General features: G+C 45.3%; 1 protein-coding gene across 1 annotated transcript in view; it reads right to left on the reverse strand.

Annotated features, from left to right (window-relative positions):
* Positions 1 to 23553, reverse strand: part of msh4 (mutS homolog 4) — a 256979-nt gene extending 233426 nt beyond the window's left edge. Inside the window, exons 1-3 of the mRNA XM_063063470.1 lie at positions 23301 to 23553; positions 9010 to 9201; positions 5123 to 5283 (exon numbers count right to left, since the gene is read on the reverse strand). Coding sequence (XP_062919540.1) covers positions 5123 to 5283; positions 9010 to 9201; positions 23301 to 23553 — 606 coding nt within the window. The remainder of the gene's footprint in view (positions 1 to 5122; positions 5284 to 9009; positions 9202 to 23300) is intronic.
* Between the last annotated feature and the right edge of the window lie 2926 nt (positions 23554 to 26479).

Genomic DNA, 26479 nt, shown 5'->3' on the forward strand with positions numbered 1-26479 from the left:
AAGATCTAGAAAGGGGAGGGAGGTGTCGGAAATGGACCAGGTAAACTTGAGGGCAGGGTGAAAGTTGGAGGCAAAGTTAATAAAGTCAACGAGCTCAGCATGCGTGCAGGAAGCAGCGCCAATGCAGTCATCGATGTAGTGAAGGAAAAGTGGGGGACAGATACCAGAATAGGCACGGAACATAGATTGTTCCACAAAGCCAACAAAAAGGCAGGCATAGCTAGGACCCATACGGGTGCCCATAGCTACACCTTTAGTTTGGAGGAAGTGGGAGGAGCCAAAGGAGAAATTATTAAGAGTAAGGACTAATTCCGCTAGACGGAGCAGAGTGGTGGTAGAGGGGAACTGATTAGGTCTGGAATCAAAAAAGAAGTGGAGAGCTTTGAGACCTTCCTGATGAGGGATTGAAGTATATAGGGACTGAACTCTTAATAATTTCTCCTTTGGCTCCTCCCACTTCCTCCAAACTAAAGGTGTAGCTATGGGCACCCGTATGGACACAGACGCTCCCTACGCGACTCCCTTGTCCATTCGTCCCCCCCATCCCTCCCCACTGATCTCCCTCCTGGCACTTATCCTTGTAAGCGGAACAAGTGCTACACATGCCCTTACACTTCCTCCCTTACCACCATTCAGGGCCCCAAACAGTCCTTCCAGGTGAGGCGACACTTCACCTGTGAGTCGGCTGGGGTGATGTACTGCGTCCGGTGCTCCCGATGTGGCCTTCTATATATTGGCGAGACCCGACGCAGACTGGGAGACCGCTTTGCTGAACACCTACGCTCTGTCCGCCAGAGAAAGCAGGATCTCCCAGTGGCCACACATTTTAATTCCACATCCCATTCCCATTCTGATATGTCTATCCACAGCCTCCTCTACTTTAAAGATGAAGCCACACTCAGGTTAGAGGAACAACACCTTATATTCCGTCTGGGTAGCCTCCAACCTGATGGCATGAACATCGACTTCTCTAACTTCCGCTAATGCCCCACCTCCCCATCGTACCCCATCTGTTATTTATTTTTATACACACATTCTTTCTCTCGCTCTCCTTTTTCTCCCTCTGTCCCTCTGACTATACCCCTTGCCCATCCTCTGGGTTCCCCCCCCCACCCGACTTTCTTCCCGGACCTCCTGTCCCATGATCCTCTCGTATCCCTTTTGCCAATCACCTGTCCAGCTCTTGGCTCCATCCCTCCCCCTCCTGTCTTCTCCTATCATTTTGGATCGCCCCCTCCCCCTCCCACTTTCAAATCTCTTACTAACTCTTCCTTCAGTTAGTCCTGACAAAGGGTCTCGGCCTGAAACGTCGACTGTACCTCTTCATAGAGATGCTGCCTGGCCTGCTGCGTTCACCAGCAACTTTGATGAGTGTTGCTTGAATTTCCAGCATCTGCAGAATTCCTGTTGTTTGCGCTGTTAACTAAAACTCTCAAAAGAAAAATGAAGCCGACACTGCAGCTGAAAAGAACATCTAAACATTAAATGAATACCACTAGTCTTCAGAGTCAGTTGACTAGAAAGTCCAATATCTCAGGGAAGGCTGAATGCAAAATAGTAGTGAAGTGTTGCTATGCTCTGTCCAAGTCTCGACAAGCACTACAACGGCAAGTATGGAGTTAAATTCTATCACAATTAACTAATTAGTGGTCACGTGCAAATTCACAAGCACAGTTGCCGTACCTACTGCACTGCCGAATCCATGGTTGTGACAGGGCATCCCTCTCTAGGTGCAGTCCCTGAGGCGGCACAGACCTGTGTCCACTGGAAGTCCCAGATCAGTGACTTGTCCAAGATGTCCTTCGCCGGGATCCAAGTATGTTCTTCTGGGCCATCACGTACCCGGCGAGTTGCCAGGAGACACCACACAGTATAAACGAGGGAACCATTTACCAGGCCGGGAGGACGGGGAGGTGGGGTGACTGGGACCAGGAAAGAGGTAGTAACCAGCTTGAGCTGGGAAACATAGAACAGTGGGTGAATCTTCAGTGACGCTGGTAGACACAATTTATAGGAAACCTTGTTGACAGCCTTTTCCACTACGAACAGTCCCACATAGCGCAGTGCCAATTTCCGGTTCTCAACTTTCAGGGGGAGATCCCTTGATGCCAAACAGACCTCCTCTCCTGGCTTGAGTGGCCATACCTGTCGACAGCCCATTAGCTTGCTGGGAATGCTGTTTCTGGGCGTGCAGCAGAGAAGCCCTGGCTCGTCTCCAGGTGTGCTTGTAGCACTGGATCAGCTGTTCAGCAGCAGGAACACCTATGTCAATCTCCTGATCAGGGAAGATCGGGAGCTGGAATCCCTTCCGGCATTCAAAGGGAGATATACTGGTGGAGGACGACTGGAGATTATTGTGGGCGATCTCTGCCCAAACCAATTGGGAGCTCCAGGATGTGGTGTTGGAAGAGGCAAGACTGCGCAGGGTTGTCTCCAACTCCTGGTTCATTCTCTCAGTCTAGCCATTAGATTGGGGGTGGAAGCCAGCTGACAGGCTGGCCGTGGCTCCTACAAGAGAACAGAAAGCCTTCCAAAAGCAGAAAGTGAACTGTGGTCCACGATCAGACACTCTGTCTTGGGGAAAGCCATGGATCCTGATCACGTGTTGAACCATGAGTGTGGCAGTCTCACAAGCCGATGGGAGCTTGGGGAGGGTAAAGAAGTGGGCAGTCTTGGAAAATCGATCCACAACGACCAAAATGGTGGTGTTTCCATTAGATGGGGGTAGAGCAGTGATGAAATCTACTGAGAGGTGGGACCAGGGGCAGTGGGGCATTGGCAGTGGACATAACAGACCCCCAGGACACTAGCGTGATGTCTTGTTCCAACCTCAGGTGGGACAGGCAGATACAAAGTCATGGACATCCTGAGACATAGATGGCCACCAAAATTGCCTCTTTATAAACTCCTGAGTCCGTTGAATTCCCAGATGTCCAGCCAAACGGGAGAAGTGACCCCATTTACATAGGCTCCTCCGTGGGCTGGGTGCTGGGTGGTGAGGGAAGAGGAAAGGGTGAGGAAAGACGGTGATCTGGTGGCGCGTTGGAAGTTTGAAACGTTCTTTCCCTGCGCCACTCAGTTACCCGGTCGTCAACTCCAATAGTCAGATCAGGTCATCCAGACTATCCTCTTCGTCCCAGACAGTGATCTCATGCTGGACCCCTGCATTCAGTCCACGTTGGAAGGCAGTGATGAGAGATCTCTCATTCCATCTCGTCTCTACTGCAAGGGTATGGAACTTGACTGCGTAGGCTCTTACCATTCCTCTGCCTTGGTGCAGGTCCAAGAGTTGGTGGGCAGCCTCCTGACCTTGTACTGGAAGATCAAAAACCCTCCTTAACTCCACCAAAAAATGTCAGAATGACTGGGCTGCAGGGTATCCTTGCTCTCATAAAGCATTGAACAGGCTGAGTGGAGATCCGTCAAGAAGATTGACCATGTACGCCAATTTTCGCACATCATCACCAAAACGACCAGGCTGGGCTTGGAATGTCAGCTCGCATTAGGTAATAAAATTCCTGCAACCATTAGGATCACCAGAATATCTGCCTGGTGGTGGAATACTCGGTTCCAGAATGGTCGTGAGTGTCGGGATCTGGTCCGGGCACGGGAGTGGGAGCATTAGTAGCAGAGATTGTTGGGGCAGCAGAAAAGGAGGACCTGCGAGATGCTAGGAGTGGGACTGAGGCGGATGGAAGCTGCTGAATTGAGCTGGTGAGAACTTTTATGGCTGTCAGCTGATGCTGGCTGTTCACAGCAAGTTCGTAGACGGTGGCTGTGAGTCTGGAAATCGCAGACACCTGAGTCCAATTGTCTGTGGTGAGCTGTTGAACAGTTGCAGCTTGGGACAATACTTGTTCCTCCCAGTGAGGCTGGGCTTGTTGGCAAGAGATTATCTGCCTTATTGCCTCTGTAACTTCACTCCATTGCCTGTAGCTTGTCTCCTATCTGACCAATGAATCTCACGGCCAAGGTCAGCTGCCCTCTCTCTGCTGGGTCCATCTTTGCGTGGTCCAGACTTGCTGTCACCATGGTTCGGATACGGCCCAAGTGCGGAGTGAGAGACACTGAAGCAGGTCGATAGTTCACAGACTTTAACACCAACAGTGTTAAAGGGCAAATAAACAATAAACGCTAGGCCAAACAGGGTTGTTAACTAAAACTCTCAAAAGGAAAACGAAGCCTACACAGCGTCTGAAAAGAACATCTAAACATTAAACGGATACCGCTAGTCTTCAGTCAGTGACTAGAAAGTCCAATATCTCAGGGAAGGCCGAATGCAAAACAGCAGTGAAGGGTGGCTATGCTCTGTCCAAGTCTCAACAAGCACTATGATGACAAGTATGGAGTTAAATTCTATCACCATTAAATAATTAGCTGACCCGTGCAAATTCACAAGCGTAATTGCCATATCTACTGCACTGCCGAATCCGTGGTTGTGACAATTCAATTCTCTTTTGAAATTGTTTCCACTGGCCTTTAAATAATATGTTCCAGATCTCAACATGTTCCATAAGAAATAATAGTAATTTCTCCTTCAGTTCCAAACCTTGATTCTAAGTACTGTGGTCCCTCACCCTCCTTCCAGGGGAAGCTGTTTTTTGATGGGGACTTTATCAAGATCAGATTAGAGTCATAGAGCATTACAGCACAGAAACCAACCCTTCAGCCCATCTAGTCCATGCCAAAGGGTTAGTCTGCCTAGTCCCATCAACCTACACCTGAATCATAGCCCTCCATACCCTTCCCATCCATATACCTGTCCAAAAACTTTTCTTAAATGTTGCAATTAAACCCACATCCACCGCTTGTGCTGGCAGCTCGTTCCACACTCTTACCACCTTGTGAGTGAAGAAGCTCCTGCTCACGTTCCTGTTTAATATTTCAGATTACCGAACAGCAGATCCAAGAATCTGGAAGTAAACATTTGCAGCCATCCCAACAGTGTCATGCTTATTTCCCATTCTTTGTTGCACTGCCTGGGTAGACACTGGGTTGGTTCACTTCAAGAACCATATAGCAGCTGTGTGCACAACTGTGAGATGGTAACAGTTCAACATCTCCCACAAGTCATTGAAAATCTAATCAATATTAAATAAAAACTAAAATCTTTATTTATTACCTTAGCATATGTGGAGTTGTCTGAAAACTGGGATAATATTAGTTCTGGACTCTTCAGGTCAATGCTGGCCATTCCTATTTCACCACGGGCAAGCCCACGTCCCTCTACCACGGCTACAATTACTGAGGCAACATGAACGGAGACTGCAGAAGATGAAGGAACTGTACAAAAACACATGAAGGAATTCAGATTCTGGTACAGAAATAATATTATCTGCTGTACACTCTACAAACTTACAGTGTCAGTCAATTAAAAAAAAACAAAACAAACAGGAAGGAATTCAATTCAAATGTGGGCTATTGATCAAACATTTTTGAATTCAGATTTAGATTTATCTATTCATTATGTGTAACCAAAACATTATGTGTAACCAAGAAGTGTCACGCAACACACATAAAAGTTGCTGGTGAAGATTTCCTTGTGTTTGCGTGAAGAAGTGTGCTGCTTGCAAGAACTAACACATCCAAGGATGCGCTAGGGGCAAATGTCACCACACATTCTAGTTCCAACATAGCAGTCGCAGTCGCTCAAACTGAATATGATGTTCTTCTAAGTTGTCTACTGGTGGGTTCTCAGGTGGCTGTGGGGTACTCTGCTTCTGCTTGGTACTGCGCAAGCACTGCTGAGCGGCTGTTATAACGCACAGTCGGTGTGGACGACGGTGGGAGTTAATTTGTAAAGTAAGCTTTTTTGACTAGATCCTCTAAATCGATTTGATTTGAGTCTATCTTTAAAAATATTAATGTCAGAAATACTGCGCAGGTCTGGCAGCAGAAGATTCCACTCTTGTTGATCTTGGGTAGAGGGAGTACTGGTAGCAAATCTTATTGAATGAAGGAGTTTCCAATATGTGAGGTCCGGTTTGCTGTCTAGTTGAACTGACCCTGTGACAAATGGAGTGATGTTGTGAACTTTGAAAATAAAAATTAACGATAGTTTAATACGTCAGTTTTCAAGTGGTTCCCACTGAAGGTTAGAGAACATGTTGGAGACACTGGATTTCCTGCTGTAATCTTTTAACACAAAGCGAGCAGCACAGCATTGGATTTTTTCGATGTACTTCTTACTGTTAGCTTGATGGGGATCCCATATGGCTGCGCAATACTCAAGCTTTGGACGGATGAGTGTCTTATATGCCATGTCCTTAATGGGTTTACTACATGAGTGGAGGTTTCTTCTCAGGATACCCAGCATTTTATTTGCTTTGGCTGTAATCTGATTGATGTGGGATGACCAATTAAGATCCTTGCTAATTTCAACACCAAGATATGGGTGGTAGGTGACTGTTTCAAGAATCTGCCCATTCATGTCCTATGTTTGTTGATTGGTTTAACTTTGTGACTGATAGGCATAGCCTAACATTTAGATGAGTTAAAAGACATTTGCCACTGAGACTCCCATTGACACAATGAATCAATATCACCTTGCAGCAGTTGAGCATCTTGGTCATTTTTTATCTCACGGTAGATTATGCAGTCATCTGCAAAAAGTCTGACTTTGGACTTGACTACATTTGGCAAGTCGTTGATGTAAATGAGAAAAAGTAAGGGTCCCAACACGGTCCCCTGGGGCACTCTGTATGTTACTGGAGATTCAGGGGACTCTGCCCCCTCAAAAAGCACACGTTGCTGTCTGTTGGTAAGGAACATGTTTAACCAATGTAGAAAGCTGCTGTTAATGCCCACATGTTCAAGCTTACGTAGCAATCTCTGGTGGGGGACCGTGTCAAATGCCTTACTGAAGTCGAGTATGATCAAGTCTGCTTGGCTTCAACTTGTCAAGGATCTTTGCTAAATCGTTGATCAACCCTGCAATTTGCATGTCACAAGATCTGTCCTGTCGGAATCCATGTTGATGGTGAGTAAGAGCATTGTGTCTGTCTAGATGGTCCATAATGTGATGGTGAATAATATGTTCAAGAATTTTACAAGGGATGGAAGTGAGTGAAACTAGTCTGTACACTCGCCCTTCTTATAAATTGGAACGACATTCACTTTCAACCAATTGCCCGGTAATGTCCCAGTATCAATAGACTTCTGGAATATCTTTTGCAAAACAGGAGCTAGACTGGAAGCACAACTCTTTAGAATCATAGCTAGTATTTGATCAGGTCCTGGTGTTTTCTTAGGCTGTAATTCCTCGAGGTCCAATCCAGAATCCACATATTCTGGTACAGTGTGGGCAAGAGTAAGTGGTGGCTGTGGTTAGTGCTTGGGTTTTTTGATTGTTCTGTCTCTCCTTTCCCATCTGCTGCTTGTTCTCTGCAGCACAGCAGAGTTCATTCTCAGGCAGCGCAACTCCCTCTTGAACAAATTTCCTCCAGGTGTGTCTTCTCAGTAGTGCCTTCAGCAGAACACAAGCAACAGCAACAGCATAATAAACAAAGCAAAACAAGCACCTTTTCTCCCTCTCACCCAATCAAGCCCACAGACAGGCCTCCAACTTTAATACAGGCCACCTCCATATCTACAACCTCCAGTCCCTGGCCTGGACTCATGGGCATTGGGCCTCCAATGCCTTGATACACTGAACAAGTGGCCTTGATCATTGGGCTTCAACCTCCATATTCACTGACTAAATGTGGATATACATTAAAAAGAATTCTCTCTTCAGCTTTTCGCAAGATAGTTAAAGCAAGATTTTTCCAGAAAGTGATCCACAAGTCATTCAAAATTATGTATAGCTTCTTGATAAACCAAGCTGTTCTTTCCTTTTCCTCATCGCTCACATGTAACACACAACCTTAGGATACTCCGGTGCACTTAACACCGAACATTTATTCCCCTCTGTATGGGTTCCCCATGAGGTTTTCTTTTCAGGAAACCCCAAAGTACTTTACAGCAGCACAGTAGTATAGTGGTCAGCACTTTGCTTTGTAGCATCAGTGACCCGGGTTCAATTCCCGCCGCTGTATGCAATGACTTTGTACATTCACCCCATGACTGTATGGGTTCCCTCCAGGTACTTTAGTTTCCTCCCAACGTCAAAGAGAGACATCAGTTGGTAGGTTAATTGGTTATTGCAAATTGTCCTGTGATTAGGCTCGGATTAAATCTGGGATTGCTGGGTTGCACGGCTTAAAGAGTCAGAAGGGGCCTCATCCACAACGTTATCTCAATAAATAAATAAATAATGAAACTATACTCAGTGGCCATTTTATTGGGTACACCTGCTTGTTAATGCAAATATCCAATCAGGCTGTCATGTGACAGCAACTCAACGCACAGAAGCATGCAGATGTGGTCAAGAGATTCAGTTGTTGTTCAGGCCAAACATCAGTATGGGGAACAAATGTGATCTAAGGGTCTTTGACTGTGGAATGATGGTGGCAGAAGGGGTGGTTTGAATATCTCAGAAACTGATCTTGGATTTTCGTGCACAACAATCTCTAGAGTTTACAGAGAATAGCGCAAAAAACAAAAAAAGTTGATTGGGACTACAACTGGAGGTCATGGGTTAAGGGTGAAAGGTATAATGTTTAAGGGAAATATGAGGGGAAACTTCTTCACTCTGAGGATCATGACAACGTGGAACAAACTGCCAGCACAAGTGGTGGATGTGAGCTCAATTTCAACGTTTAACAGAAGTTTGGAGAGGTACATGGATGGGAGAGGTATGCAGAGCAATGGTCCTGGAGCAAGTCAATGGGACTAGGCAGTTTAAATGGTTGGGTGGGCCAGAAGGGCCAAAGGGCCTGTTTCTGTGCTGTACTTCTCTGTGACTCTATCTACTGAGCAGCAGTTCTGTGGATGGTCTTGATTAGGTACAGGAAGCAAGTTGTCACTGAGTGTATTTGAAGACAGGCACACTTTATGTACCACTGAGCACTGAGTATATTTCAATTCTTATGCAATTGAAGATTAAAACTAAGATCAGCATCAGTGAACCTGAGTGACTAGTTTGTGGAGTGCGAAGCTTGCAAGCTGGTCTTGTATTGTGGCTGCTGCTGGTGGTGGACACAGGAGACTTCCGAATTTTGGTTTCATCAAAGCCCTTGAATGAGGAGCTGCTCTGAGCTGAGGCAGCTGTAAACTCGCTTCTATTTCCTGCATTTGAACTCTTATCACCAAAGTACGATTCTGTCAAAATTGAAATCAACAAAATCATGAATAAATTCCAAAAATACCTAAAACATTTTCTTAAAAGTAAGCTTCCTAAGTTCATTAGCGGCGGACCAATAAATTAGCAGAGAGAGTGAGCTTCGCACAGGTCAGGGAGAAGAGTTTAAAAAAGGAACATTAGCGGCGATTCATTTGCAGGAGCAAATAGAAGTAAAGCAGGGTCAAAGCAGAGCGGCCATTGTGAGGGGAGCAGTGTAGGAGTGGGTTTGGCGAGGAGGCACAGCTAAGTAGGAAGTAAGGGTTTTGTAGTGGTCGAATAAAAAGTCACTAAATTACAGCTAATTAAATAAAGGGATGATGCAAGATCTGGTGATGTGCTGTCGCTGCATAATGTGGGAGCTGGTGGACCCCATTGTGGTTCCTGGTGACCACATTTGCAGCAAGAGTTGGCAACTCAAGCTCAAAGGTGATGACCTACAATCTGAGCTTCAAACACTGCGGCACATCAGGGAAGGGGAGAGTTCCCTGGATTCTCTGTTTCAGGAGGTAGCCACACCCATTAGGTTAACTGCCTCAAATTTAGTATGTGTCAGGAACAAGAGGGTGTGACTGCGAGTGAGGTGGGTAGTAGAATCCAAGAGACAGTGCTAGAGGTGCCTCAAACCTTGAGCTTGTCCAACAGGTCTGAGATTTTTGCTCCCTGTGTGGATGACAGTGAGGGCTGTAGGAAGGATGAGCAACCTAACTATGGCACCATAGTTCAGGGAACCATTCAAGAGGGGGGAAAGAAGAGAAATGTAGTGGTAACTGAAGGTAGTATACTCATGGTGATAGACAATAGAGTTCTCTATCGCGAAGATAAGAGCGTCCCGAAGGCTGCATTGCCAGCCTGGTGCCTGGGTTCTGGACATCTTATCTGACCCTCAGAGGAATTTGCAGTGGGAGGGGAAAGATCCAGTTGTGATGGTCCATGTGGGTAGCAACGACATAGGTAGAATAATGAAAGAGGTTCTGCTGAGGGAATTTGAGCATCTAGGAATTAAATTAAAGAGCAGAACCAAAAAGGTAGTAATTTCTGGATTACTACCTGAGCCATGTGCGAATTAGCATAGGGTCAAAAAGATTAGAGAGTTAAATGCATAGCTCAAGGATAGGTGTGGGAGAAGTGGGTTTGGATTCATGGGAAATAGGCACCGGTATTGGGGAAGGAGGGAGCTGTACCAATAGATTTTTCATGGTGCTCAGCAGAAGTATATTCCAGTTGAAAGCAAGGACAGTAAGGGTGGGGAGAGCCAGCCTTGGATAACTAAGAAAATAAAAGAAGGCATCAAACTAAAAGTTCATGCATACAAAGTCACCAAGAGTAATGGAAAACTGGATGATTGGGAAAACTTTAAACAGCAACAAATACCATTAAGTGAGCAATAATGAAAGCGAAGCTAGATTATGAAAATAAACTAGCACAAAATATAAAAGCAGGTAGTAAAAATTTTTTTATAAGTATATAAAGCTGAAAAGGGTAGCTAAAGTGAATGTATGTCCCTTGGAGGACCAGAAGTGAGAATTGATATTGGGTAATGAGGAAATGTTCAAGGATTTGAGTGACTATTTTGTGTTGGTCTTCTCAGCGGAGGCCACATCTAACATGCCAAAGAGAAGTTATGGGTGCGATGGGAGGTGAGGACCCCGATACAATAGCTACTGCTAAAGAGGTAGTGCTGAGTAAACTTGTAGGCTGAATATAAACATAAGAGCATAAGAAATAGGAGCAAGAGTCAGCCATCTGGCCCGTTGAGCCTGCTCTGCCATTCAATAAGATCAGGGCTGATCAGGCCATGGACTCACCTTCACGTACCTGCCTTTTCCCCATAACCCTTAATTCCCCTGAAGATAGGTAAGTCCCCTAGACCTGATGGAATGCATCCCAGAGCACTGAAAGAAATGGCAGAAGTTAATAGTAGAGGCTATGGTGATGATTTACCAAAATTCTCCTTACTCTGGGCAGGTCCTGGCAGATTGGGAGGTGTCAAATGTCATGCCACTGTTCAAAAAATGATGTAGGCAAAAGGCAGGCAACTAAAGGCCAGTTAATTTAACATGTGTAGTTGGAAAAATACTCGAAGCTATCATTAAAGAAATAGCGAGGCATCTGGAAAGAAATGGATCTATCAGGCAGACACAGCATGGTTTCAGCAAAGGCAGGACCTGTTCTTTGAGAATATAACGAGCACAGTGGATAGAGGGAAACAGATGGATGTTATTTATTTGGATTTCCAGAAGGCATTCGATAAGGTGCCACATAAAAGACTCATCCATAAGATAAGGATGCATAGAGTTGGGGGTGATGTATGAGCATGGATAGAGGATTGGTTAAATAGAAAGCAGAGTTGGGATACATGGGTGTTACTCCGGTTGGCAATCAGTAGTGAACGGTGTGCTGCAAGGGTCGGTGCTGGGCCCGCAGCTGTTCATGATATACATTAACAATCTGGAAGAGGGGGCCAAGTGTAGTGTATCTAAGTTTGCTGATGATACTAAATTGAATGGAAAAGCAAATCGTGCAGAAGATACGGAGAGTCTGCAGAGATACAGATAGGAGAAGTGAGTGGGCAAGAGTCTGGCAGATGGAATACGTTGATAAATGCGAGGTCATCCACTTTGCAAAGAAAAATGAAAGAGCAGATTATTATTTAAATGGTAAAAAATTGCAGCATGCTGTTGTGCAGAGGGACTTGGGAGTGCTTGTGCACGAATCACAAAAGGTTGGTTAGTAGGTGCAGCAGGCTATCAAAAAGGCAAATGGAATGTTGGCCTTCATTACTAGAGGGATTGAATTTAAGAGCGGGGAGGTTATGCTGCAACTGTACAGGGTACTGGTGAGGCCACACCTGGAATACTGCATGCAGTTCTGGTCTCCTTATTTGAAAAAGGACATACTGGCTTTGGAGGCGGTGCAGAAAAGGTTCACTAGGTTGATTCCAGAAATGAAGGGATTAGACTGCGAGGAGAGATTCAGTCGCCTGGAACTGTACTTGCTGGAATTCATTAGATTGGGAGGAGATCATATAGAAACAAATTAAATTGTGAAAGAGATAGATAAGATAGAGGCAGGAAAGTTGTTTCCACTGGTAGGAGAGACTAGAACTAGGGGATATAGCCTCAAGATTTGGGGCAGTAGATTTAGGATGGAGATGAGGAGGAAATACTTTTCCCAGAGTGGTGAATCTGTGGAATTCTCTGCCCAATGAAGCAGTGGAGACTACCTCAGTAAATATACTTAAGACAAGGTTGGATAGATTTTTACATCGTAGTGGAATTAAGGGTTATGGGGAAAAGGCAGGTAGGTGGAGATGAGACCATGGCCAGATCAATCATGATCTTATTGAATGGTTTAACAGGCTCAATGGGCCAAATGGCCTACTCCTGCTCCTATTTCTTATGTTCGTATGTTCTTATGCACACAAGGGGATGGGTTAAACTAGTGCTGCAAGGGGATGGGGACCAGACCACCAAAGAAATAGTGTGGTGGTTGTGGTGAAAGATGTTGTTAAACTTCTATACAAAAATGAGAATCAAAAGGTTGAGCATGGAGGGATTAAAGTTCTGAACTGCAAATATTTCAATACATGGGGTGTTGTAGGAAAAGTGAATGAGCTTAGGACATGTGGAATTCTGACATTGTAGACATCAGTGGAGTTGGTTGAATGAGGGGGCAGGACTAATACGTAGATAGATACTTTATTGATCCCAAAGGAAATTACAGTGTCACAGTAGCATTACAAGCGCACAGATATACAAATATTAGAAGAGAAGGAAGAAAGAATAGAATATGAGTTACCTCAAACAGTCCAACAGGAGGGGGTCATCACTTCCCCGCTGCAGGTTGGCTCTATTACTAAAAGTGGCCCACTGTTCAGCCAAGATTGCTTGCAGAGGGTTAGAAGAATTGTCCAAAATTGCCAGCTCAATGTTCCAGAGTTCTGTTGTTTTAGATGTGATAGAGTTGGAAGGATTAAAGTGGTCAGGGAAAATGTCACAGCAGTACTTAGTCAGGACAGACTGGACAGCTCGTCTGGTGAGGATTTATGGGTAGAACTGAGGAATAGGGAAATTATGACCACATAATTACAGCCCATCTAAGTCCGAGGGAGTTCAAGGAGAAAATCTGTAGAGATTGTAGACCGTTGCAAGAAACATAATGTTATAGTAGGTGATTTTAACTTTCCACAAATTTACTGGAACTCATATACTGTAAAAGGGCTGAATGGAAAAGAGTTTGCCAGATGTGTTCAGGAAAGTTTCCTTACTCGGTATGTACAAGTTCCAACTCAAGAGTGCAATACCTTATCTGTTATTAGTGAATGAGACTGGGCAGGTGACAGAAGTTTGTGCAGAAGAACACTTTACATCTAGTGACAATAATGTATTTGTTTCAAGGTAATTATGGAAAAGGATAGGTCTCATCCTCAGGTTGAGATTCTAAATTGGAGAATGCCTGATTTTTGTGCTATCAGAAAGGTTACAGCAAGTGTGGATTGGGAAAGGTTGTTCACTGTCAAAGCTGTAATTGGGAGGACTTCAAACCTGAAATTTTGAGAGTACAGAGTCTGTATGTTCCCATCAGAATAAAAGGCAAGATTAAGAGGTTTAGGGAAATCTGATTTTTGGGAGATATTGAGGCCCGAGTTAAAACAAAGGAGGTGCCTAGCAGGTAGAGGCAGGCAGGAACAAATGAGGTACTTGAGGAGTATAAGAAATGCAAGAGAACACTTCAGAAGGAAATCAGGAGGGCTAGAAGAAGCCATGAGCTTACTCGTGCAGACAAAGTGACAAAGAATCTTGAAAGGTTCTACAGATATACTAAGAGTAAAAGGATAGTAAAGGACAAATATATGTAAAGATATGTCCTCCACAGCCACCTGTGGCAACCAATTAGACAGATTCACCACCCCCTGCCTAAAGAAATCCCTCATCTCTGTTCTAAAAGGATGCCCCTGTATTCTGAGCCTTTGACCTCTGATCTTAGACTCTCCCACCACAGGAAACATTTTCTCCACATCCACTCTATCAAGGCCTTTCACCATTCGATAGGTTTCAATTAGGTCACTCCTCATTCTTATGAATTCTAATGAATACAGGCCAAGAGTCCTCAAATGCATTCTATCCTGGAATGATTTTCCTGAACTTCCTTTGAACCTTCTTCAGTGTCAGCACACCCTTTCTAAGATAAGTGGGTCAGAACTGCTCTCAATACTCCAAGTGAGGCCTCAACAGTGCTTTATAAAGTTTCAGCATCACATCCTTGCTTTTATATATTAGTCCTCTTGAAATGAATACTAACGTTGCATTTGCCTTCCTCAGCACAGACCCAACCTTCAAATTAACCTTTAGGGAATCCTGCACAAGGACTCCCAAGTACCTCTGCACCTCAGATTTTTGAATTTTCTCTATTTAGAAAATAGTCAACCCTTTCATTCCTTCTACCAAAGTCCAGACACTGTATTCCATCTGCCACTTCTTTGCCTATTCTCCTAATCTGTCTAAGTCCTAGGGGAGATTGTGGAAAGTGTGTCCAGGTTCAGCTCCTGAAGGACCGTGTTGAAGCACTGGAGAAGCAACTGGATGACCTCAGGTTCATCCGGGTAACGAGAGTTTTCTGGACAGGATCTACAGCGAGATCGTTACACCGAAGATACCGGGGGGGGGCGATGATGAGGGAGGGATGGATGCTTGGAATACAGGAGACCCCGGGGGATGTACCTCTTGAAAACAGGTTCACCCTCTTGGAAGCTGTCAGGACAGAAGACATTGCCAGTCTGAGAAGAGGACAGGTATGCAAGTCAAAAATTGGCGCTGAAACAAAGCCGAGGAGACAGAAGTCAGGCAGAGCCGTGGTAGTAGGGGACTCCCCAGGGAGAGGTACAGAAAGGGGTTTTTGCGGCAACAGGCGGGATTTAAGGATGGTGTGTTGCCTCCCTGGTGCCAGGATCCAGGACGTCACAGACCAATTGCAGGGCATCCTCAAGGGTGAAGGTGAACAGCCGGAAGTGGTGATGCATGTCGGCACGAACGACGTCGGAAGGAAGAAAGAAATTCTGCAGCGTGACTTCAGAGAACTCGGAAGAAGGCTGACAAGCAGGACCTCCAGGGTGGTTATCTCCGGTTTGCTTCCAGTTCCTTGTGCTGGTGAGGGCAGGAACAGGGAGATAGGGGATCTGAAAGTGTGGCTGAGCAGCTGGTGTGGGAGGCAGGGATTTAGATTCTTGGACCACTGGGATCTGTTTTGGGGTAAGGATGAATTGTACAGAAGGGATGGGTTGCATCTTAACAGACGGGGGACAAGCATTCTGGCAGGCAGGTTTGTCACTGCTACATGAGTGTGTTTAAACTAAGTAGTGGGGGGGAGGGGACGAACTGGAAATATAAGGATGGAGTTAAAGGGAAAGAGAGAATAAGAAAAGTTAAGAAAGACAACAGAATTAACGGGGCAGAAAGCTCAGGAAGGGATCAGACAGCATGGCCAAGTGCAATAGGAATCGATGTGAAAGGTGAGGGGAGTAAAAGTATTACTTTAAATGGAGCAAAAATATTATATATGATTGCACGGAATGGATGAGCTTAAGGCTTAGTTGGAAATTGGCAAGTATGATGTTGTGGGTAACAGAGACATAGCTGCAAGAGGACCAGGGCTGGGAAATGAATATTCAGGGATATACATCCTATCGAAAGGACAGACAGGTTGGCAGAGGGGGTGGGGTGGCTCTGTTGGTGAGGTATGAAATTCAGTCACTTGCGAGGGGGGTCATAGAATCTGGAGATGTAGAGTCAGTATGGATAGAATTGAGAAAGTTTAAGGGCAGAAAGACCCTAATGGGAGTTATCTACAGGCCCCCAAACAGTTGCCTGGATATAGGGTGCAAGTTAAATCAAGAGTTAAAATTAGCATGTCGCAAAGGTAATACTACAGTTATTATGGGGGATTTCAACATGCAGGTAGACTGGGAAAACCAGGTTGGTACTGGACTCCAAGAAGGGAGTTTGTGGAATGCTTCAGAGATGGACTCTTAGAGCAGCTTGTATTAGAGCCTACCAGGGAGAAGGCAATTCTGGATTTAGTGTTGTGTAATGAGCCAGATTTGATAAGGGAACTCAAGGTAAAGGAGCCATTAGGAGGTAATGACCATAATATGATAAATTTTAATCTACATTTTTACAGGGAGAAGGGAAAATTGGAAGTGTCAGTATTAAAGTTGAACAAAGTGGACTATGGAGCCATGAGGGAGGAGCTGGCCAAAGTTGACTGGAAAGATACCCTAGCAGGGATGACAGTGGAACAACAATGGCAGGTATTTCTGGGAATAATACAGAAGGTGCAGGATCAGTTCATTCCAAAGAGGAAGAAAGATTCTAAGGGGAGTAAGGGGTGACAGTGGATGACAAGGGAAGTCAAGGACAGTATACAAATCAAAGAGAGGAAGTATAACATAGCGAGGATGAGCGGGAAGCCAGAGGACCGGAGACTTTTAAGGAGCAACAGAAGATAACGAAAAAGGCAATACGAGTGGAAAAGGTGAGGTACAAAGGTTAGCTAGCCAAGAATATAAAGGAGGATAGTAAAAGGTTCTTTAGGTACGTGAAGAGGAAAAAATTAGTTAAGACCAAAGTTGGACCTTTGAAGACAGAAATGGGTGAAATTATTATGGGGAACAAGGAAATGGCTGATGAGCTGAAGAGGTACTTTGAATCTGTCTTCACTAGGGAAGACACAAACAATCTCCCAGATGTAATAGTGGCCAGAGGACCTAGGGTAACGGAGGAACTGAAGGAAATTCACATTAGGCAGAAAATGGTGTTGGGTAAACTGATGGGACTGAAGGCTGATAAATCCCCAGGGCCTGATGGTCTGCATCCCAGGGCACTTAAGGAGGTGGCTCTAGAAATCGTGGACGCATTAGTAATCGTTTTCCAATGTTCTATAGATTCAGGATCAGTTCCTGCGGATTGGAGGGTAGCTATTGTTATCCCACTTTTTAAGAAAGGAGGGAGAGGGAAAACAGGGCAATTATAGACCAGTTAGTCTGACATCAGCGGTGGGGAAGATGCTGGAGTCAATTATAAAAGATGAAATAGCGCCATATTTGGATAGCAGTAGCAGGACAGGTCTGGGTCAGCATGGATTTACGAAGGGGAAATCATGCTTGACTAATCTTCTGGAATTTTTTGAGGATGTAACTATGAAAATGGACATGGGAGAGCCAGTGGATGTAGTGTACCTGGACTTTCAGCTTTCAGAAAGCCTTTGATAAGGTCCCACATAGGAGATTAGTGGGCAAAATTAGAGCACATTGCATTGGGGGTAGGGTACTGACATGGATAGAAAACTGGTTGGCAGACAGGAAACAAAGAGTAGGGATTCACGGGTCCCTTTCAGAATGGCAGGCAGTGGGGTACCGCAAGGCTCAGTGTTGGGACCGCAGCTATTTACAATGTACATTAATGATTTGGATGAAGGGATTAAAAGTAACATTAGCAAATTTGCAGATGACACAAAGCTGGGTGACAGTGTGAAATGTGAGGAGGATAGTATGAGAATGCAGGGTGACTTGGACAGGTTGGGTGAGTGGGCAGATGCAGTTTAATGTGGATAAATATGAGGTTATCCACTTTGGTGGCAAGAACAGGAAGGCAGATTACTATCTGAATGGTGTCAAGTTAAGAAAGGGGGAAGTACAATGAGATCTGGGTGTCCTTGTTCATCAGTCACCGAAAGTAAGCATACAGGTACAGCAGGCAGTGAAGAAAGCTAATGGCATGTTGGCCTTCATAACAAGGGGAGTTGAGTATAGGAGCAAAGAGGTCCTTCTGCAGTTGTACAAGGCCCTGGTAAGACCCCACCTGGAGTATCGTGTGCAGTTTTGGTCTCCAAATTTGAGGAAGGACATTCTTGCTGTGGAGGGAGTGCAGCGTAGGTTCACTGGGTTAATTCCAGGGATGGCGGGAATGTCATATGTTGAAAGATTGGAGAGACTGGGCTTGTATACACTGGAATTTAGAAGGATGAGAGGGGATCTGATTGAAACATGTAAGATTAATAAGGAATTGGACACACTAGAGGCAGGAAACATATTCCCAATGTTGGGGGAGTCCAGAACCAGAGGCCACAGTTTAAGAATAAGGGGTAGAGCATTTAGAACGGAGTTGAGGAAAAACTTTTTCACACAGAGGGTTGTGGATCTGTGGAATGCTCTGCCTCAGAAGGTAGTGGAGGTCAATTCTCTGGATTCTTTCAAGAAAGAGTTAGATAGAGCTCTTAAAGATAGCGGAGTCCAGGGATATGGGGAGAAGGCAGGAACAGGGTACTGATTGTGGATGATCAGCCATGATCACAGTGAATGGCGGTGCTGGCTCGAACAGCCGAATGGCCTACTCCTGCACCTATTGTCTATTGTTCTTCAATAGCCTCTCTACTTCCTCCAAACTACCTGCTCCTCCAGCTATCTTTATATCGTCTGCAAACTTTGCAACAAAGCCATCAATTCCATCAACCAAATTATTGACAAACTATATAATGTAAAAAAAAATCGGTCCCAACACAGACCCCTGTGGAACACTAGTCACTGGCAGCCAAGCAGAAAAGGCTCCCTTTATTCCCACTCTTTGCCTCCTGCCAATCAGCCACTGCTTTATCCATGATAGAATTTTTTCTGTAATACATACTCATAGGCTTCTAGCTTGTTAAGCAGGCTCATGTGTGGCACCTCGAGAAAGGCCTTGTGAAAATCCGAGCACACAACATCAACTGATTCTTTGTCTATCCTGCTTGTTATTTCTTCAAGGAATTCCAGATGTCAGCCAAGATTTTCCCTTGAGGAAACCATGCTGACTACAACCTATTTTATCATGTGCCCCCAAGTACCCCGAAGCATAATAATCGACTCCAACATCTTCCCAACCACTGATGTCAGATTAACTGGCCTATAGTTTCCTTTCTTTTATCTCTCTCCCTTCTTGAAGAGTGGAAAGACATTTGCAATTTTCCAGTCTTCTGAAAATATTCAGAATCTAGTGATTTCAGTAGGATATTTACTAATGCCTCAAAAACCTCTTCAGCCACCTTTCATAACCCTGGGGTGTACACCAGATGACTTAACCACCTTCAGACATTTCAGTTCTAGGAAGAACCTTCTTCCTAGAAATGGTAATTTCACACTCTTTATGACCCCTGACACCTGGAGCTTCCACCAAACTGTTCGTGTCTTCCACAGTGAAGACTGATGCAAAACACTTATTCAGTTTGTCTGCCATGTCATTGTTCCCCATTACTACCTCTCTAGCATCATTTTCCAGTGTTCCAATATCCGCTCTTGTCCCTCATTGACATTTTGTGTATCTGAAGAAACTCCTGGTATCCTCTTTAATATTATTGGCTGGCTTATTTTCATATTCCACCTTTATCTTCTTAATTATTTTTTTAGTTGCCTTCTGTTAGTTTTTAAAAGCTTCCCAATCCTCAAACTTCGCACTATTTTTGCTCTATTATATTCTTTGGCTTTGACCTCTCTTATTAGCCATGGTTGCGTCATCTTTCCTTAAGAGTACTTGTTTCTCTTTGGAATGTATATATCCTGTACCTTTTGAATTGCTTTCAGAAATTCCAGCCATTACTGCTCTGCCGTCATGCCCGCCAATGTTCCCTTCCAAACAATTCTGACTAACTCTTCTCTCATGTCTCTGTAATTCCCTTTACTCCACTGTAATACTGATTCATCTGACTGTAACTTCTCCTCCTCAAATTTCAGGGTGAATTCGATCATATCATGATTACTTCCCCTAAGGGTTCTTTTACCTTAAGCCCTCTAATCAATTCTGGTTCATTACACAACACCCGATCCAGAACAGCTGAACCTCTTGTGTGCTCAACCATGAGCTGCTCCTAAAAGCCATGTCGTAGTCACTCTAGAAATTCCCCCTCTTATAATTCAGCACCAACATGATTTTCTCAATCTACCAACATATTGAAATCCCTTACAACTATTGTAATATTGACCTTTTGGCATGTATTTTCTATCTTCCATTACAAATTATAGACCACAACCTTACTACTATTTGGGGGTCTGTATAAAAGTCCCATCAAGCTCTTTTTACCCTTACAGTTCTTTAGCTCTATCCACAATGATTCAACATCTTCCAACCCTATGTCACTTCTTTCTAATGATTTGATTTCACTTTTTACCAACAGATTAATGCTGCCTGTTCTGTCTTCCTGCCTGTCCTTTTGATACAATGTGTATCCTTGCACTTTAAGCTCCCAGATATAATCTTCTTTCAGCCATGATTCAGTGATGCCTACATCATACCTGCCAATCTGCAACTGTGCTGCAAGTTCATCTACCTTATTCTGTATACTGCGTGCATTCAAATATAACACTTCCAGTCCTGTGTTTACTCTTTTTGATTTTGTCCACCTTTTATTTTGCAACTCGACCAGCTGACTGCAATTTTGCCCTGTCATCAGCCTCTCCTTACCTACGCATTACCTCTGTTTGTAAACTAGCTACCTCATCCTCAGCACTATCATCTGCCTTTCCTACAATACTTCTTGCATTAAAATACTAGTCACACCATACTCAACCTTTTGATTCCTAACTTTGTTGGAGGTCTTACATCTGCCTCCACTAATTGTTCTGACACTGGTTTCCATCCCCTGCAACTTTAGTTTAAAACCCACCATGCAGGATTAACAAACCTTCTTGCGACGATATTTGTCCCCCTCCTGTTCAGGTGCAAACCATCCCTTCTGTACAGGACATACCTTCCTTGGAAGAGAGCCAACTGACCCAATTGGCCCTCCCTCCTACATCACATATTAACAGTATAAGCTTTCCAGCTCTGGTGTCACTAGCACATGATTAACTGGATCATCAAATCTGTGGATAACACCAAGATTGAGGAAGACTATCATAGCTTGCAATGAGATCTGGACCAGCTGGAAAAATGGTCTGAAAAATGGCAGATTGGATTTAATGTACACAAGTGCAAGATGTTGCTTGGAAGAACCAAACAGGAAAGGTCTTATACAGTGAGTAGTAGGGCAATGAGGAGTGTGTTAGAGCTGAAGGATTTGGGAACACAGATCCATAATTCCTTTTAAATGGCATCACAGGTAGATAGGGTCATAAAGAAAGCTTTTGTCACATTGGCCTTCATGAAACAATGTACTGAGTACAGGAGTTGGGATATTATAATTGAAATTGTACAAGAAATTGATTAGTCCTACTTTGCAGTACTGTCAAGCAACACACATCAAAGTTGCTGAACGCAGCAGGCCAGGCAGCATCTCTAGGAAGAGGTACAGTCGACGTTTCAGGCCGAGACCCTTCGTCAGGACTAACTGAAGCAAGAGCTAGTAAGAGATCTGAAAGTGGGAGGGGGAGGGGGAGATCCAAAATGATAGAAGACAGAAGGGGGAGGGATGGAGCCAAGAGCTGGACAGGTGATTGGCAAAAGGGATATGAGAGGATCATGGGACAGGAGGCCCAGGGAGAAAGACAAGGGGGGGGGAACCCAGAGGATGGGCAAGGGGTATAGTCAGAGGGACAGAGGGAGAAAAAGGAGAGTGAGAGAAAGAATGTGTGTATAAAAATAAATAACGGATGGGGTACGAGGGGGAGGTGGGGCATTAGCGGAAGTTTGAGAAGTCGATGTTCATGCCATCAGGTTGGAGGCTACCCAGACGGAGTATAAGGTGTTGTTCCTCCAACCTCAGTGTGGCTTCATCTTTACGGTAGAGGGGGCTATGGATAGACATAAAATGTGTGGCCACTGAGGGATCCTGCTTTCTCTGGCGGACAGAGCGTAGGTGTTCAGCAAAGCGGTCTCCCAGTCTGCATCAGGTCTCGCCAATATATATAGAAGGCCACATCGGGAGCACCGGACGCAGTATATCACCCCAGCCGACTCACAGGTGAAGTGTCGCCTCACCTGGAAGGACTGTCTGGGGCCCTGAATGGTGGTAAGAGATGAAGTGTAAGGGCATGTGTAGCACTTGTTCCGCTTACAAGGATAAGTGCCAGGAGGGAGATCAGTGGGGAGGGATGGGGGGGGACGAGTGGACAAGGGAGTCACGTAGGGAGCGATCCCAGCGGAAAGCCGGGGTGGGGGGAGGGTAAGATGTGCTTAGTGGTGGGATCCTGTTGGAGGTGGCAGAAGTTACGGAGAATTATATGTTGGATCCGGAGGCTGGTGGGGTGGTAGGTGAGGACCAGGGGAACCCTATTCCTAGTGGGGTGGCGGGAGGATGGAGTGAGAGCAGATGTGCATGAAATGGGGGAGATGCGTTTGAGAGCAGAGTTGATAGTGGAGGAAGGGAAGCCCCTTTCTTTAAAAAAGGACTTAAGGGTGAAAGATGAAATGTTTAAGGAGAACCTGAGGAGGAACCTCTCCAATCAGAAGGTATTGAGTGTGCGGAATGAGCTGTGGATTCCGGGATTGATTACACCATTTCGGAGAAACGGATAGGTACATGGATGGGAGGGGTATGGAAGGGTATGGTCCCAGTGCATGTAGATGTGACTAAGCAGATTAATGGTTTGGCACAAACTAAGTGGGCTGAAGGGTTCTGTGACTCTATGATTCTCTCTCAATCTCAGCGAATAATCTACGCACTGATGTTTATTATAACCCCAATGACTCATACATCTACTGTGACTGCACCTTTTCCCACCCTCCCACCAAATTTCCTCTGAGGATAAAATCCCTTTCACCATGTCCAAGACATTTCAGAAGAAGAGTTTTTTTCACTCCAGGTAATCTCAAATGTACCTCTGTCTAGGGAAATGCAGCTTCCCACTTATTGTGGTTGACAGAGCCTTCTTCTGCACTCTTACCACCCCAAATCAATCCCAACACCTATCATCCTCCCAACCAAACATCCACCAAAAAGAACCCCAACACCCTCACCCAAACCAACACCCACACAACCTCCACCCCTAAACAATACCCACGTTAAAACCTTCACCCAAATCAACTCCCACACCTACCGCCCCTACCTAACCCAAACTCACATCTACCATTGCACTCCAACCCAACCCATTCCCACGCCCAGTTCGCCACCACACCTCTGCCCACTGCCTTGTTACTGCTGCCGCTGCCGCTCGGGGTGAAGCCGCTCGCCGTTCGCAGGCCGCCGGCCGCCCCCGAGCCCGAGGCAAAGGCTGACTCCGGCCGCCCACTCGACGAGCTGCCACCCTCGCCCGCCACCGCGTTCCGCGGGGTCTCCAGGAGCCCGAAGGCGTATCTGGGCAGCGGGGCGGACCGAGCACTGAGCATGGGGGCGCCACCACCACCTCCCGCCGTCGGCTCGGCCGCCATCGGCGCTGAGGGAAAAAAGGCGGGAAAACGCGAGAAAAGGCGAGAAGATGACGGCGAGGCTCATCTGCGCAGGCGCAGTCGCTCCCGCTGACGGGCTGGAGCATGCGCTCTGTGTGAGCGCTCCTGTTCCCCATCCCCACGGGCAGGCTTTCTCCTGGGTTTCCGATCACCCAGATAACGGGAGAATCGGCGTCATTGGCGTAGGTCGTGAAATATGTTGTTTAGCGGCAGAACATTACTTTGTGAAGGTGAAAATAAAGGGAAGGAGGAGTGTCATCAGTGGGAGGCAATATGCAGGTGAAAAGAGGTGAGGTCAGAGTGGGGAATTGAAAAAGAGGAAGGGGAGGGGGGGAATTACCATAAATTGGAGAGATCTACGTTTATGCCATTATATTGCAGGCAACTTAGACGGAATATGAGGTGCTGCTGCTCCAGACTCATAGCAGAAGAAATGGTGATGCCAGGCGTGTGGCAACCACGCTGGCTGTGATCACGAAAAACTGCAGAGTTGTTTACAGTTCAGCCCGTCCTGGAACCCACCCTCCCCTCCATGGACTGTGTGCACTTCTTCCTGCCTCACTAAACCTGCCAACGTAATCAAACCATAAAATATTAGATCATAGCAGCCGAGTTTGGGTCATTTAGCCCATCAAATCTGCTCCACCATTCCAACATAGCTGATTTACTATCCCTCTCAACTCTATTCTCCTGCCTTCTCCCTGACACCCTGGTTTATCAAGAACTCATCAACCTCCACCGTAAATATACCCAATGACAGCCTCCAATGCCATCTGTGACAATGAATAACACAGATTCACCGCTCTCTGGCTAAAGAAATTCCTCCTTATCTCCATTCTAAATGGGCATTGCTGTATTCTGAGGCTGTGCCCTCTGGTGCTAGACTCCCCCACCATAGGAAACATTCTCTCCACATCCACTCTATCGAAGCCCTTTAACTGCTATTGAACTTCCATGTAATACCTCAATGCATTAGTGTAATTAAATTATCTGTATGGTTGGCATGCAGAACAGAATGTTTTCACTGTGCCTTGGTGCGTGTTACAATAAAAGTGACCCTGAAGTACTAAGGAGGAACATAGAATAGTACAGCACAGTACAGGCCCTTTGGCCCACAATGTTGTGCCGACCCTCAAACCCTGCCTCCCATATAACCCCCAACTTAAATCACTCCATATACCTAAATTTCACTAGTGTATCTGCCTCCACCACTGACTCAGGCAGTGCATTCCACTCACCAACCACTCTCTGAGTAAAAAACCTTCCTCTAATATCCCCCTTGAACTTCCCACCCCTTACCTTAATGCCATGTCCTCTTGTATTGAACAGTGGTGCCCTGGGGAAGAAGCACTGGCTATCCACTCTATCTATTCCTCTTATTATCTTGTACACCTCTATCATGTCTCCTCTCATCCTCCTTCTCTCCAAAGAGTAAAGCCCTAGCTCCCTTAATCTCTGATCATAATCCATACTCTCTAAACCAGGCAGCATCCTGGTGAATCACCTCTGTACCCCTTCCACATCCTTCCTATAGTGAGGCGACCAGAACTGGACACAGTACTCCAAGTGTGGCCTAACCAGAGTTTTTTAGAGCCGCACCGTTACCTTGCGTCTCTTAAACTCTATCCCTCGACTTATGAAAGTTAACACCCCATATGCTTTCTTAACTACCCTATCTACCTGTGAGGCAACTTTCTGGGATCTGTGGACATGTACCCCTAGATCCCTCTACTCCTCCACACTACCAAGTATCCTGCCATTTACTTTGTACTCTGCCTTGCAGTTTGTCCTTCCAAAGTGTACCACCTCACACTTCTCGGGGTTGAACTTCATCTGCCACTTCTCAGCCCACTTCTGCATCCTCTCAATGGCGCTCTGCAATCTTTGACAATCCTCTACACCTTCTACAACACCACCAACCTTTGTGTCTACAAACATATTAATAGGTTTGAAATGCATTATGGCGGAGACTCCTCAAGTCCATCCTTGGACCTTAGAGGAAACTGGGAAAGAAATTGTGAAGAAACTTGCAGATACATTTACTTCATTATTAGCAATTGGCGAAGTTCCAGAAGACTGGAGGTATATCATTATTTAAGAAAGGTAACTAAGGTACATCTCTACTAAATAAGGTGTAAGGCGCTCCTTTGAACTGCTAGCGTGGTGTTCACCCTTGGGCAAGGTATAGCCCCCCAACTAGACTCACATGAAGCCATGGAAGCAGGAGGTGGATAGTTGTATGAGCATCTGGTGCATATCACAAGTCCTGGTTATGATTCCAGCATTTCCTGTTTAGTTATTTTAGCTAAGGCTGACTGACTTCCTCTCCACAAGGGGAATTCCTAAGTGGATAATTACTTCAAAAGAAACTAATACACAAGCTGGGAGAGCTTGGTGATTGGTATTTTATTTATTTTTAAATTTATTTAGAGATACAGCATGATGACAGGCCCTTCCAGGTTTATGAGCCACGCCACCCTATTACACCCATGCGACCAATTAACCTACTGACCCTGCCAAAGGGTTTCGGCCTGAAACATCAACTGTTCTCTTTTCCACAGATGACTGAACTGCTGAGTTCTTCCAGCATTTTGTGTGTGTTGCTTGGATTTCCAGCATCTGCAGATTTTCTCTCATTTATGATTGGATAATACTAACCCATATGTCTTCGAAATGTTGGAGGGAACGGGAGCATGCAGAGAAAACGCACGCAGTCATGGGGAAAATGTACAAATTCCTGACATACAACAGAGGGAATTGAGCCCAGGCCACTGGCACTGTAAAGTGTTACACTACCAAACTGCTCAGTGTGATTCTGAGGCCTGTCCTGGGGTTGGATGCCTGTCTGTGTCTGCACGGGTGGTTGGGAGGGAGAAAAGGGGGCTTGTTTTTACTATTTTATTTAGAG

This window comes from Mobula hypostoma, chromosome 12 (genome assembly GCF_963921235.1).
Source record: "Mobula hypostoma chromosome 12, sMobHyp1.1, whole genome shotgun sequence".
Lineage (NCBI taxonomy): Eukaryota > Metazoa > Chordata > Chondrichthyes > Myliobatiformes > Myliobatidae > Mobula > Mobula hypostoma.